This window comes from Anomaloglossus baeobatrachus, chromosome 11, assembly GCF_048569485.1.
Source record: "Anomaloglossus baeobatrachus isolate aAnoBae1 chromosome 11, aAnoBae1.hap1, whole genome shotgun sequence".
Taxonomy (NCBI): domain Eukaryota; kingdom Metazoa; phylum Chordata; class Amphibia; order Anura; family Aromobatidae; genus Anomaloglossus; species Anomaloglossus baeobatrachus.
In genome coordinates, this window is record NC_134363.1 from 37,730,504 (window position 1) to 37,746,242 (window position 15,739).

Consider the following 15,739-nt stretch of genomic DNA (forward strand, 5'->3'; position numbering starts at 1 on the left):
GTCTATTCCAAATAAATTGCTTTGGATCATTAACCCCGGTGTAATTTCTGAATATCCGGGTTTTCTATTTCACCGCCACACTATTTGCATAATTTGCATAGGCGAATCACCAGAGGGGGGTGGGGTGAAGGCCCCCATTTTATAGCCCCATTGTTCCGTACATCCTCATGGATACCAGGCCATACAGGGTTGAGCTCTGCATTGAGCCATCACCGCCATTTTCAAGTGCCATATTCCTCCCCTGATGAGCATGGATATGATGTGAAACGCGTCGGGAGGCACTTGGTCTGGATAATAGGGCTAGCCACAACAGGGCCAGCTGTGGACTGCCCTTGTCAGGGCGGGAGTTTATTTTGAAAAAGGGTCAGCTTTATCCCTGACAGGGTTAGCGACCAAGTCACTTCTTCCGTCAACTTGACATATGGATCTCGATAACACAGGAGAAATCTGACCCCTGAACAGGACATAGGAATTGGGTGAGACCACTCCTTTTTCTTTTGTGTCTAATACACTATATGTCAACTGTTGTCTACAGCCTAACTACAGACAGGATTCTTCCTTGTGTATATTGGATCCACTTAGAGTCACCAACTAGTGGATACCCCATTCAACAATATATATACATCTATTGAAGTGTCCGTCTGCCTGTTAATATATAGGTTGTGTTTTCATTACTAGGCAGCCTACTTTTTGCTCAAATATCGCCAATTGCTATGTAGTATCCTGGGCTGGCTGCAAGCCTCTTTATTGTAGGCCATTTCACCCAGTGTCCTTATAGCTGACGATATTTAGATGGGTATTGATATATAGGGTAGATTGCCCTCTTGTTTACCTGTGTTATGATATGAAAGTGATGGTGCTTCATTCCTTGATTGGCCTCATCATTTTCAGGTTTTAAATTGGTGTGGATCACTATTTGCACTTTATACTGTATTCTTAATATAACCCAATTAAAAGTTAAGTTTTAATTAACACATGTTGCTATTTTCACATTAACTATACATGTAAGAGTTCCACTCTAATACCTACTGGTGTTGAATACTTGCTTTTTCAATGTTCATATGTTAATAAAGTTTATTGAAATTCTGCAGCACAGCCAATCAGCAAGCTTTGTTGTATGTGGAAGTTGCCTGTATGCTGATGAGAATAAAGATAAGATAGAAAAGAAAAAAAATATGTGGGCTCCCCCTTATTTTTGATAACCAGCCAAGGTAAAGCAAACAGTTGGGGGCTGGTATTATCAGGCTGGGAAGGTCCATGGTTATTTGACCCATCCCAGCCTAAAAATGGAAGCCCGCAGACACCCCAGAATTGGCATGTCCATTAGATGCACCAATTCTGGTGCTTTAACTAGCTCTTACCAATTCTCTTGGTGCAGTAGGGGTAATACATGTGGGGTTGATGTCAGATTTGAACTGTTCACATCCCAACAATATAGCCCGCTCTCACCACAACTTAATATCTGTACATGCACCTACCTTGCAAAGGAGTTTTTGAGTGGGACATTTATGCCAAGATATCTAAAGAGAAAAATACCAAAAAAGGTTACATTTTTGCATAACTGTTTTACTAGTTCTAGCTAAAAAAAAACACAGCTGGCCGTGCTGTAACTTCCTTTTTGTGCATGGACCTACCAACCAACAAAGCATTCTTTCTTCCGTTTTTTTTCGGCAGGGGGAGAGATAATAGTGCTTAAAAATAAAAGTATAATTTAAAAACATTATGCCAACTTTTCCTTTATTTCTTTCTTTTTTTGTGTATCATGTGTGTGGATTATGTCCATTTGATTGACCGTGCTTCCAGGCCCCCCTCCCCCATTAGCCACAGGTGTTTTTATCCTATAATGGTGTGTCTCTCTGTTCCCAAATATATGTGGTTTTTAAACCCAGAGATAGGTAGTAATATAGAGTAGGACCCAGTATAATGAGGTTGCCGTGACATGGCTACTGGGCAGGTATAAGAATGGCCATTCTGATATGCTAAACACCTCAACAATATTTCAATATTTTTTGCTTTTTTGTTTTTTTTTTTTGTTTCAAGGTTTGGCATGTTAGTCTTTCTTTCTTTCTTTGTCTGTGTACAACTTTTACTTTATGCATACCTGTTTTAATATTCCAGTTAATCAACTGTGCACACCACAACTATAATGTGTGCAGTGGAAGCATAGTGATATGGCATTAGTTCTTCTGTCATCCCTGCTTGTCCTCAAATCTTAAAATTAATTATTACACTAAATTAAGACACTAATGTGTGCAGGTCTGTTTTTGCAAACCTTAAGTTGTCAAATTAGAAACATATACACACCAAACTGATATCTTGGGTAGTGTAACGCTATACAAAGAGAAATACTGAAGCTACAAGCAGTGTAGATTCAGAGTGCAAAATGCAGACAGCCCACAAGAGGGCAGTAGAGTAGTCAGTGAGCCGGGGCTGCAGCAGGAGGTCTCGTCAGTAATACAGGGATAATCAAATCGTGGTCAGGTGAGAGCCGAGGGTCTGTAGCCAGGAAGAGACGGAGCCGAAGTCAGGAACAAGGATACAGGTCAGATTCCAGGAAGTCCAAATAACATACAAGGGTGGACGGGGTGCAGGTCAGGCTCGGATGAAGACAGACAGGGCTGGGATGACAGGGAGACAGGACAGGGTAATCAGGGAATGAGATGAGTGGACGAACGGAAAAGGGCAAGGGTCAGAACAAGGTCACTAGGGAGGCAGGACAGATCAGGTAACTCACGGAGCCAGGTACGCACGTTGCAAGCAGGAACTATCACTGGCACTGCACCAGTGGCGCAGCGCCAGGATATAGCGGCCTGACATCCTGAATGAGGCAGGATAATATTAACCCCCTAATGATCAGACTCTGATAAGGAATATCGAGTGTATCATAGATCATGACAGGTAGGTTTTTGTAGTTGCATTACGCTTTTCATCTGTCACCTGCAGCCTAATTTGCATTTCTAATTGATTCCATATTTTTTAGGGTTAGATAAGTCTAGTAAAAATGTTTTCTAACGTTATACAATTGTATGCTGAATGAAAAAGTGGCATTGGGAGTGGATATAATAGCATGACAGAAAAAAACTCAATGCCACTGGAAAAATGTTGGAGCCACTAGGAGCCCCATTGGCACTGTCGGCACCATCCATTCTTTGTTTGTTGAGCCTGCATCTTTTTTGTTTTGCAGATGGTCCAGATGAAGCACATATAGAGGGTACATTAAATGTGAGGCCCGGTGCCTTCATCACAATAACGTGTTCTGCTGATTCTTATCCATCTCCTGAATACCAATGGAAAGTCAATGACACAGTATTGTCGGAAAAGACGAACAAATATAATATCAGTGATGCTGCTCCCAAGGATGAAGGATATTACACATGTGTAGCGATGAACTCGATGACTCTTCGCACCGCTACTGACTCTGTGTATGTCAGTGTGAAACCAGGTGGGGATAAAAAGTAATTAATTAGTTGTTTTTTTTGTTTATTTGTTTTCTATTGTCAAACAACTGAAATATGGTCGCATTTTAATGTTTGTATTGTTGGCAAAAAAAAAAGGGAAATCATTTTTGCTTTTTAATCTCTGTATTATGGGCAAAAAAATGGGAAATCCATTTTCTAAGTTTCTACTGATCCTAAATGTAAATACCATAAAACCTGACACTTTTCAATCATAACCAATCCTAATTTTAATTGATAATGTCACGCTGTACAAAGGGTTGGTAGGACGTAGTACAGCGTATTCCCCACTAGGTGGCAGCAGAGTAGTGAAGGAGAGACAACACAGTAACAGAAAGGCAGCTGAAGTACAGCAGAGTAACTTCAGCAGGCAGTTAACAGGCGAACCACTAGGGGGCAATAGAGTAGTAAAACAGTCAGGGTCTGGCCGGGAAGTCAGGTAAGTGCAGAGGGAGGATCAAAACGAAGTTAGAAAACAGAACCGAGTCGGAAGTCGGGAGATCAGGTATGCAGAGGGGAAGACAAATAACAGACAGGAGCGGGAATTCAGGGACCGGGACAGGTAGACAAATGGGGAAGGGTACAGGTGAGGGCACGGTAACAAGGAGACAGATCAAACAAGAATTCTGGCCAGAGCCAGTCACAGGCTGCAGAGCAAAACTATAACCAGCACCAGGATGCAATTGCAGAGACCAGATATAGTGTCTCCTGAAACCAGAACGAGGCTGATGGGAGTTAACACCTGACATGACCAGGCCGGGTCTGGGAAACTCTTGAGCGGAGAATCCTGGTCCTGGATCATGACAGATAAGTTGTATTTTTTATTATGTATAATGAATATAAGTCTTCTAGAGATGAGCGAATCTTTTGAAACTCAAGTTCATCAGCTTCGTCAAACTTGATTTACCAGGAATCCTACTCCAAAGGCTCCAGTTGTCCTTAAAAATCATGTGTGACACTAATCACTTTTTCTCACACACTAATTGTCTACATTGCTGGGGTGTTGCACACTATCTAAACAGTTTCTTTGGGTTTTAGAGCTTTCTATCCCTATCTCTATGGCTAAACTGTGAGCTGTGACGTTCTTACACTATCCAGATTCACCTTAAGATGGCTGCTGCATTCCCTGCCTAGGCTTTTACACAGGCTATGACAATGTCTCCTGATTGGCTGTGCTATATTATTATAATTGTTATTATAGCGCTATTTATTCCATGGCGCTTTACATGTGGAAAGGGGTATACATAGTAGGGACAAGTACAATAATCATAAACAATACAAGACACAGACAGGTACAGGAGGAGAGAGGACCATGCCCGCAAGGGCTCACAGTCTATAAGGGATGGGTGAGAATACAGGAGGAGAGAGGACCATGCCCACGAGGTCTCACAGTCTATAAAAAATGGATGAAGATACAGAAGGAGAGAGGACCATGCCCGTGAGGACTCAGTCTATAAGGGATGGGTGAGGATACAGGAGGAGAGAGGACCATGCCTGCGAGGGCTTGCTATCTATAACGGATGGGTGAGGATACAGAAGGAGAGAGGACCATGTCCGCGACGGCTCACAGTCTATAAGGGATGGGTGAGGATACAGGAGGAGAGAGGACCGTGCCCACAAGGGCTCACAGTCTATAAGGGATAAGTGAGGATACAGGAGGAGAGAGGACCGTGCCCATGAGGGCTCGCAGTCTATAAGGGATGGGTGAGGATACAGGAGGAGAGAGGACCCTGCCCACGAAGGCTCACAGTCTATAAGGGATGAGTAAGTATACAGGAGGAGAGAAGACCCTGCCCGCGAGGGCTCACAGTCTATAAGGGATGGGTGAGAATACAGGTTGAGAGAGGACCATGCTCGCGAGGGCTCACAGTCTATAAGTGAGCCTTCGTGGGCATGGTCCTCTCTCCTCCTGTATCCTTATACAGGAGGAGAGAGGACCATGCCCACGAAGGCTCACAGTCTATAAGGGATGGGTGAGAATACAGGAGGAGAGAGGACCATGACCACGAGGGCTCACAGTCTATAAGGGATGGGTAAGGATACAGGAGGAGAGAGGACCCTGCTTGCGAGGGCTCACAGTCTATAAGGGATGGGTAAGGATACAGGAGAGAGGACCAGGCGCATGAGGGCTCACAGTCTATAAGGGATAGGTAAGGATACAGGAGGAGAGAGGGCCATGCCTGCAAGGGCTCACCATCAATAAGGGATGGGTGAGGATACAATAGGTGAGGGTAGAGATGGCCGTGCGGCGCTATATCAGACTGAGGGTTACTGCAGGTTCTAGACATGTTGGAAGAGGTGGGTCAAGAGCTATATCATGTGATATGATAGCTCTTGCAGTATTCCGCAATCTGTAAAATAGCGGCCATCAATTGTAGGCAATTCACTCAAAGCAAATTGCAAATTGTTCAAAATTCACTGGATTCAGTGAATTCTTATAAATTTGATCTAAAATTCAAATTTGCTCATTATATAAATGTGTAAATCTAATATACTTATTTGCATTAGTCATTGTTTATGTGAGCAAAATTATTATTATTATTATTTATTATTATAGCGCCATTTATTCCAAGGCGCTTTACAAGTGAAAGAGGGTATACGTACAACAATCATTAACAGTACAAAACAGACTGGTATAGGAGGAGAGAGGACCCTGCCCACGAGGGCTCACAGTCTACAGGGAATGGGTGATGGTACAATAGGTGAGGACAGAGCTGGTTGCACAGTAGTCTACTGGACTGAGGGCTATTGTAGGTTGTAGGCTTGTTAGAAGAGGTGGGTCTTGAGGTTCCTCTTGAAGATTTCCACGGTAGCGGAGAGTCTGATGTGCTGAGGTAGAGCGTTCCAGAGTATGGGGGATGCACGGGAGAAATCTTGTACGCGATTGTGGGAAGAGGAGATGAGAGAGGAGCAGAGAAGGAGATCTTGTGAGGATCTGAGGTTGCGTGCAGGTAGGTACCGGGAGACTAGGTCACAGATGTAGGGAAGAAACAGGTTGTGCATGGCTTTGAATGTCATGGTTAGTGTTTTGAACTGGAGTCGTTGGGTGATGGGAAGCCAGTGAAAGGATTGGCAGAGTGGCGAGGCTGGGGAATAGCGAGGGGAGAGGTGGATTAAGTGGGCCGCAAAGTTTAGGATAGATTGGAGGGGTGCAAGAGTGTTGGAAGGGAGGCCAGAGAGCAGGAGGTTGCAGTAGTCAAGGCGGTAGATGATGAGGGCATGCACTAATGTTTTTGCTGATTCTTGGTTAAGGAAAGCACAGATCCGGGAGATGTTTTTGAGTTGTAATCGGCATGAGTTGAAGAGGGCTTGGATGTGTGGCTTGAAGGCTAGAGCAGAGTCGAGGGTCACGCCAAGGCAACGAGCTTGTGAGACTGGGGCGAGTAAGCAACCATCGAGTTTGATGGAAAGGCTTGTTGGAGGAGATGAGTGAGAAGAAGAAAAGACAATGAACTCTGTTTTGTCCATGTTAAGTTTTAGGAATCGCGCAGAGAAGGATGAAATAGCAGACAGACATTGTGGGATTCTGGTTAGTAGAAAGGTGATGTCAGGTCCAGAGAGGTAGATCTGTGTGTCATCGGCATAGAGATGATACTGAAAGCCGTGGGACTCTATGAGCTGTCCCAGGCCAAAGGTGTAGATGGAGAACAGCAGGGGTCCAAGAACTGAGCCTTGGGGGACACCGACAGATAGGGGGCGAGATGAGGAAGTGGTGTGAGAATGGGAGACGCTGAAAGTTCGGTCGGTTAGGTATGAAGAAATCCAAGATAGGGCCAAGTCTGTGATGCCCAGAGATGAGAGAATCTGTAGTAGGAGGGAATGGTCTACTGTGTCGAAGGCAGAGGACAGGTCCAGGAGGAGGAGGCTAGAGTAGTGTCGCTTGGCTTTGGTGGTTAGTAGGTCATTAGTGACTTTAGTTAGGGCAGTTTCAGTGGAATGATGCTGTCGGAAGACAGATTGTAGCTGGTCAAAAAGGGAGCAGGAGGAGAGGTATGAGGACAGTTCAAGATGGACATGCTGTTCCAGTAGTTTTGAGGCATAGGGGAGAAGGGATATGGGGCGATAGTTTGACACAGAGGATGGGTCAAGGGAGGGCTTTTTGAGGATGGGTGTAATAGAGGCATGTTTAAAGCATGAAGGGAATACACCAGTTGTTAGTGATAGGTTGAAGAGATGGGTTAGGGCTGGGATGAGGACTGCGGTGATGTTGGGGATGAGGTGCGATGGGAGCGGGTCAAGTGCACAGGTGGTGAGATGTGATCTTGAGAGTAGAGTGGAAAGATTGTTTTCTGTCATGGTGGAGAAGCTGGATTTGGAGGAAGAAGGCTGAGTGGCTATGATGAGTGGCTGTGGTGATTTTGGGCCAAAGCTTGCTCTGATGTTGTCTATCTTCTGCTTGAAGAAAGAGGCAAAGTCTTCAGCTGACATGAGAGGAGAGGGAGGTGGTGCAGGAGGACGGAGGAGAGAATTAAAAGTGTTGAATAGCTGTTTAGGGTTGTGAGAGAGAGAGGATATGAGGGATGAGAAGTAGGTTTGTTTTGCAGCAGTGAGTGCAGACTTGAAAGTGGTCAGGGACTCTTTATATGCAATGAAGTGCTCAGTGGAATGAGACCTCTTCCATCTGCGCTCAGCAATTCTGGAAGCCCATCTTAGTTCTTTAGTCTGCCTCGTGTGCCAGGGTTGCCTGTTGATTGTGCGGGTTTTGGTGTGTGTGAGGGGGGCAGCTGATTCAAGAGCTGCAGAGATTGTAGTGTTGTATAAAGTTGTAGCAGCATCTGCATCGTGTAGAAATGCAATGTCTGTGAGAGGGAGAAGGGACTGAGAAAGGGCGTGTAAATCAAGGTGTTTTATGTTTCTGCGAGGGTGTGAAAGTTTGTGGAGGGGGGGTTGCATACTTGGAGAAGAGAGGGAAGAGAATGTGAGTAGGTTGTGGTCAGACAGGGGAAGAGGTGAGTTAGAGAGGTTAGATAGGGAACAGAGGCGAGTGAAGATGAGGTCCAGCGTGTGGCCATCTTTGTGAGTAGCTGCAGAAGACCATTGGGTGAGGCTGAAGGAGGAAGCGAGTGTTAGAAGTTTGGAGACAGATGAGTGGGAAGTGTCAATGGGGATATTGAAATCACCCATGATGATGGTGGGGATGTCGGTGGAAAGGAAGTGTAGTAGCCAGGTGGTGAAATGATCAAAAAAGGCAGTGGCTGGCCCTGGAGGGCGGTAAATGACAGCCAGCTGAAGGTTGGAGGGGGCGTAGATGCGTACGGAGTGCACCTCAAAAGAGGGAAGAGTAACAGAGGGTGGTAGTGGAATTGGTGTAAAGGAGCATTGGTCGGACAGGAGCAAACCAACTCCTCCACCATGCTTGTTACTGGGGCGGGGGGTGTGAGAGAGTTGGAGACCGCCATAAGAAAGTGCAGCAGGAGAGGCAGTGTCAGAGGGGGTGAGTCGGGAGAGGCGGTGTCAGAGGGGGTGAGCCAGGTTTCAGTGATGGCGAGGAAGGAGAGTTTATTAGTGATGAAAAGATCATGAATGTAGGATAGTTTGTTGCAGACAGAGCGAGCGTTCCATAGTGCTCCTGTTAGTGGGATTGGGGGAGCGGGGGCTGGGTGAATGTGTATGAGGTTTGAGAGGGTGTGGAAATTTGTGTTAGGTTGTGGATGTGGGTTTGAGGTGACAATAGGGATGTGGTGAGGAGGACCAGGATTTGGAGAAATATCCCCAGCAGTGAGGAGAAGCAGTGAGAGTGTTAGTAGGTGGGAGCAGGAGAGGCCATGAGGTGGCCATGTGTGTCTGGAGACACTGGGTGTAATGTGGAGGAAAATGTCATGTATTAAAACACACAGCAGACAGAAGGGGATAGCACATCAGTTCATGGAAAAGTAGGATGAATCAATTGACATACCATGTATTAAAACACACAGCAGACAGAAGGGGATAGCAGATCAGTTCATGGGAAAGTAGGATGAATCAATTAACATACCTGTGGGAAGATAGACATGGTGATTAGATGATGGCAGAGAAGTGATGGTAGAATACCATGTGCATCATAATAATATCTCTGGCCTAATTCAATGCATCATACTTATATGGTGCAGACTTGTCATGGTGCAGACAAATTCACTCCTTCTATGCCTCTGGATCTCCAAATTAATAAGATTTGTTTTACAAGAACTTGGGAAATCAATACAGCACACACGTTCTGTGGTGTACTGAAAGTTTCTGCTTTATTACATCATGGGACCAGTTTATATAGTATCCCAAACAAAGAAATTCCTCCCCTGAACTATGCACCAATAAGAGCCACAGGGGTGTGTGTAGAAGTGTGAAACGTCCCAGACCATCACTGTAAGCTGAACCCTATGATAGCATTCAGTTATAAGCCAAGATGGTGCATTCTCTCACATTTCTTTTTATTTTCTTTCAGCATTAATAAACTATGGTTTTATACTTGGACTTGGCATAATCTCAGGATTTGTAGCCATTGCTATTGGAGGTATCTATTTATACAGGAAATATGTAAAGAAGAGGCTGAAAGGTGAGAAAAGAATACATATGCACGTTACAATTTTCAGATTTATATTTTTGACGTATTTTGAAAACCCTATATCATTTCCTTTACACTTCTCAAATATTTACTACTTAGAGTTGGTATATCACATAAAATCCCAAAAAATACATTTAAGTATTTTCTCTGTAACATTGCAATTACTCCAAGAAAAGTGATGCCTATTACTTGGTAATCCAGTGTGCAAGAGCTGAGAAATCAAGCTGATAAGCCAGATACAATCAGATTGCACCAATACACCCCAATGCACTTGTAGGAATGTTTTTGCAGAGATAACATTAAATTGTCGGTTGCTTTAATAATAGGTTCTTAATGTATCCCGCCATCCATCTTTAGGGTCATCGGAAAGAAGACGAGAAACCATCAAGGATTATGAAAATGTGAAGGTAAGTGACAATGACGAGCGAGTGCACAGTGCGTTACTATGAAAGGATCAAATGGTCAATAAAAACCTACAGTCATATGAAAAAGTTTGGGCACCCCTATTAACCATTTTTCTTCATAACAATTTGGGTTTTTGCAGCAGCTATTTCAGTTTCATATATCTAATAACTGATGGACTGAGTAATATTTCTGGATTGAAATGTGGTTGATTGTACTAACAGAAAATGTGCAATCCGCATTTAAACTAAATTTGACCGGTGCAAAAGTATGGGCACCCTTATCAATTTCTTGATTTGAACACTCCTAACTACTTTTTACTGACTTACTAAACCACTAAATTGGTTTTGTAATCTCATTGAGCTTTGAACTTCATAGGCAGGTGTATCAAATTATGAGAAAAGGTATTTAAGGTGGCCACTTGCAAGTTGTTCTCCTATTTGAATTTCCTATGAAGAGTGGCATCATGGGCTCCTCAAAACAACCCTCAAATGATCTGAAAACAAAGATTATTCAACATAGTTGTTCAGGGGAAGGTACAAAAAGTTATCTCAGAGATTTAAACTGTCAGTTTCCACTGTGAGGAACATAGTAAGGAAATGGAAGAACACAGGTACAGTTCTTGTTAAGCCCAGAAGTGGCAGGCCAAGAACAATATCAGAAAGCCAGAGAAGAAGAATGGTGAGAACAGTCAAGGACAATCCACAGACCACCTCCAAAGACCTGCAGCATCATCTTGCTGCAGATGGTGTCACTGTGCATCAGTCAACAATACAGAGCACGTTGCACAAGGAGAAGCTGTATGGGTGAGTGATGCGAAAGAAGCCGTTTCTGCAAGCACGCCACAAACAGAGTCGCCTGAGGTATGCAAAAGCACATTTGGACAAGCCAGTTACATTTTGGAAGAAGGTCCTGTGGACTGATGAAACAAAGATTGAGTTGTTTGGTCATACAAAAAGGTGTTATGCATGGAGGCAAAAAAACACGGCATTCCAAGAAAAGCACTTGCTACCCACGGTAAAATTTGGTGAAGGTTCCATCATGCTTTGGGGCTGTGTGGCCAATGCCGGTACCGGGAATCTGGTTAAAGTTGAGGGTCGCATGGATTCAACTCAGTATCAGCAGATTCTTGACAATAATGTGCAAGAATCAGTGACGAAGTTGAAGTTATGCAGGGGATGGATATTTCAGCAAGACAATGATCCAAAACACCGCTCCAAATCTACTCAGGCATTCATGCAGAAGAACAATTACAATGTTCTGGAATGGCCATCCCAGTCCCCAGATCTGAATATCATTGAAAATCTGTGGGATGATTTGAAGCGGCTGTCCATGCTCGGCGACCATCAAACTTAACTGAACTGGAATTGTTTTGTAAACAGGAATGGTCAAAAATACCTTCATCCAGGATCCAGGAACTCATTAAAAGCTACAGGAAGCGACTAGAGGCTGTGATTTTTGCAAAAGGAGGATCTACAAAATATTAATGTCACTTTTATGTTGAGGTGCCCATACTTTTGCACCGGTTAAATTTTGTTTAAATGCGGATTGCACATTTTCTGTTAGTACAATAAACCTCATTTCAATCCAGAAATATTACTCAGTCCATCAGTTATTAGATATATGAAACTGAAATAGCTGCTGCAAAAACCCAAATTGTTATAAAGAAAAAGGGTTAACATTAATAGGGGTGCCCAAATTTTTCATATGACTGTAATTCCCCAAACTCAGAAATTGCTACAGACAGCAAGAGTCGGCGGGATTACTGAGATACACTGTATAACATCTGGCTCCTCATCCCCCAGTGTATAACATCCAGCCCCTCACCCCCCAGTTTATAACATCTGGCTCCTCATCCCCCAGTGTATAACATCTGGCCCCTCACCCCCAGTGTATAACATCCGGCCCCTCACCCCCGGTGTATAACAACCGACCCCTTACCCCCGGTGTATAATATCCGACCCCTCACCCCCGGTGTATAACATCCAGCCCCTCACCCCCAGTGTATAACATCCGGCCCCTCACCCCCAGTGTATAACATCCGGCCCCTCACCCCCAGTGTATAACATCCGGCCCCTCACCCCCGGTGTATAACAACCGACCCCTTACCCCCGGTGTATAATATCCGACCCCTCACCCCCGGTGTATAACATCCAGCCCCTCACCCCCAGTGTATAACATCCGGCCCCTCACCCCCAGTGTATAACATCCGGCCCCTCACCCCCAGTGTATAACATCCGGCCCCTCCCCCCCAGTGTATAACATCCGGCCCCTCACCCCCAGTGTATAACATCCGACCCCTCACCCCCAGTGCATAACATCCGGCCCCTCACCCCCAGTGTATAACATCCGGCCCCTCACCCCCAGTGTATAACATCCGGCCCCTCACCCCCCAGTGTATAACATCTGCCCCCTTGCCCCCGGTGTGAAAGCTCCAGTCCTTTAGTTTATAGCATTTAGTTCCTTGCCCCCAATGTATAACATCTGGCTGCTCACCTGCCAATGCTTAAATCTTGGCCACTCTGCGTGGTCTATAACATGTGGCCTCTCTCACCCTCCCATATTGTAGAACATAAGGCCCATCACCTCCAGTGAACAACATCTGGCCACTCGCCATGCCGCCAGACCGAGCTTCCTGTACAGAGCTCACTGATAAATAGTGAATAAGTGTTGCGAGCAGCTAAGTAGGAAATGTGGGTTAATTGGTTTCTCAACAACCCCTTCTCATTCTCCATGTTAGCCTTTCATTAAAATAAAAAAAGCTTATACTCACCACCACTGCTGGTACCATTCCAGTGGTGTTGGCTCCCATATTCCCGGGGCTCATATGAGGTTGTGACATCATGTGAGCCCCTCATGCAATCACAGCCGGCTTCTATCCACACCTTCAGACACATGAGCAATCAGCAGGAGGTCAGAGCTGCAGCTGGCCGCTCACTTCCTGTTTATTATCCATATATCCGAAGGCGTGGAAAGAGAAGCCGGTAGTGATTGGACTTTTGGGCTCACATGACGTCACAACCGCACGTAAGCCCTGCGTCCAATCACCCCTAATGTCTCTCCCCCCACCTTCAGACACATGAGTAATCAACAGGAAGTCAGAGCTGCGTCTGGCTGCTCACTTCCTGTTGATTACTCATACATCCAAAGGTGGGGAGAGAGAAGCCGGTGGTGAGTGGACTTGGGGCTCGCATGACATCACAACCCCACGTGAGCCCCGCGTCCAATCACCCCCGACTTCTCTCTCCCCAGCTTCAGAAACATGAGTAATCAACAGCTGCGGTCAGAGCTGCGGCTGGCTGCTCACTTCCTGTTGATGACTCATACTTTCGAAGGCGGTGAAGGGGAAGTCGGCAGTGATTTGACATGGGGCTTGTGTGATGTCACAACCCCATGTGAGCCCCGTGAACGTGAGAGCCAACCTTTCTTCAATGGCGTCAGCAGTGGAGGTGAGTATAAGCTTTTTATTTTAATGGGGGCAAACATTGAGAATGAGAAGGGGTTGTCCAAATAGTGGACAACCCCTTTAATATACAATATAAAAGGAAAAAAATCTTTGAGGTTTTTTTTACTGTTATTCACATTAATAATAAAAAAATTATACAATTTCACCTTCATTCGTTTTCGCCAATTGAACTCACAATAACTTGAAAAATGCAAAACACTAAAAACTTAGAGAAATGTATAAAAAAAAATATGTTTAACCCACAGTTTCTTCTTCCTCCTTTCATTTTATGTTTTCAGGAAGTACAACCACATGAAGAATCCTCATATATGGTGAGTAGAGAAACTTGAATTATATATATATATATATATATACATATATATATATATATATATATATATTATTTATTTTATTTTTTTTATTTTTTTCTAGAGACATGTTCCAAAAAGGGGAGAACAAATACTTTTATGTTTCAACTAATTTTGAAATGTACAAAAAGTTACTTAATGGTTCACCAAGATGATGTCCACCGGTTGCTGCCGATTTGGTGAATTGGCCCAAGTTGCAAAATATTCAGTGGAATTCAATTTTTTTTAAAATTTGAGGAAAATTCAAAATGATCTCGAACAAATTTGCTCTTGTCTAGTTATTACTAAATAAAAACTTTGGTAATTACTCTGTATATAAATTTCAGCACAAATTGGATAGGTTTACATGATTCTCCAAAATTTTGCTTTTTTTGTACATCCCATCGTTTATATCAAGTTGTAATTTTTTACTGTTTGTGGACATTTAGTAATTATATCTACCTCTTTTATCTTGCAGAGCTTGCAGTACAAAACTGAGGACATCTACACCCAGTTAAAACCATCAGAAACATCAGAGATTGACACCATTTCGGCCATTCAGGGAAAAATTTTAGATCAGGAGATCATTTCAAAGGGTCCTCCAGAAAATTCTCTTGGCCTAACAACTTTTGACTATACTCCACCAGCAGCTGCTGGGTCATCTATTATAGAGCCAACCACAGTAGAAGTACATCTTCCCTAGAAGGTTTTGATATTTTGGCCATAAGTTGGTGCCACTCTTTATTGATTCCACCAGTCTCCTTTCCTGATCTGGCTCCCAGGTCATGTCCAGCTCACAATCATCATCCCTGACCCTTTCTTCATGTCATGGTCTGCTCATTTTTGATTCCCATCTCTGGATTTGCTCCTAGTGCAAGATCCATTGAAAGGGTCAAACCAAAAAAGACTCCTAGCATTTCTTTATCCACCAACTCCAAAAAGTTCTCTAGGTCTAACAGGTTTTGAATATACTCCACTAGCAGCTACAGGGTCATCTATTATTGAGCCAGCCACAGTAGAAGTACATCTTCCTTAGAAGGTTTTGATATTTTGGCCGTAAGTTGGCGCCACTCTTTATTGATTCCACCAGTCTCCTCTTCCTGATCTGGCTCCCAGGTCATAATCATCATCCCTGACCCTTTTTCATGTTATGGTCTGCTCCTTTTTGACTCCCATCTCTATATTTTCTCCTAGTGAACCTACCACCATAACTGTATGACGGTGTTCCTACCGCCACCACCACCTCGGCTACCATGTCAAGTTATGGTGTCTTCATTAGATTTAGAAGACTTCGGACGTATTCAGTTCAGTTATTCTACAATGATACCCAATGAAAGCTGAGGCCAGCGTGTGCCACTACTGGTGCCGACAGTGTTGCTGCCACTACCCGTATTCTTACCGGCACATGATGTTTCCTTTACTCCATCCGAGGTCGCATTTTCATTTATCAGACATTTTTTAAAGAGGGCTTATTATTTTGTGCCATACCTCTCTAAATTATCAGTGTTGGTTGTCATGTTTCGAGCCTATCCCTTTTAGTAAGCAATATTAG

The 15,739-nt window shown here is 44.0% G+C and overlaps 1 protein-coding gene across 1 annotated transcript in view; it reads left to right on the top strand.

Moving 5' to 3' along the window:
- LOC142255787 (uncharacterized) overlaps positions 1 to 15,739 on the top strand; it is a 66,659-nt gene that overhangs the window by 20,207 nt on the left and 30,713 nt on the right. The window contains exons 4-8 of the mRNA XM_075327234.1: positions 3,185 to 3,442; positions 9,874 to 9,984; positions 10,351 to 10,400; positions 14,140 to 14,172; positions 14,666 to 14,875. Coding sequence (XP_075183349.1) covers positions 3,185 to 3,442; positions 9,874 to 9,984; positions 10,351 to 10,400; positions 14,140 to 14,172; positions 14,666 to 14,875 — 662 coding nt within the window. The remainder of the gene's footprint in view (positions 1 to 3,184; positions 3,443 to 9,873; positions 9,985 to 10,350; positions 10,401 to 14,139; positions 14,173 to 14,665; positions 14,876 to 15,739) is intronic.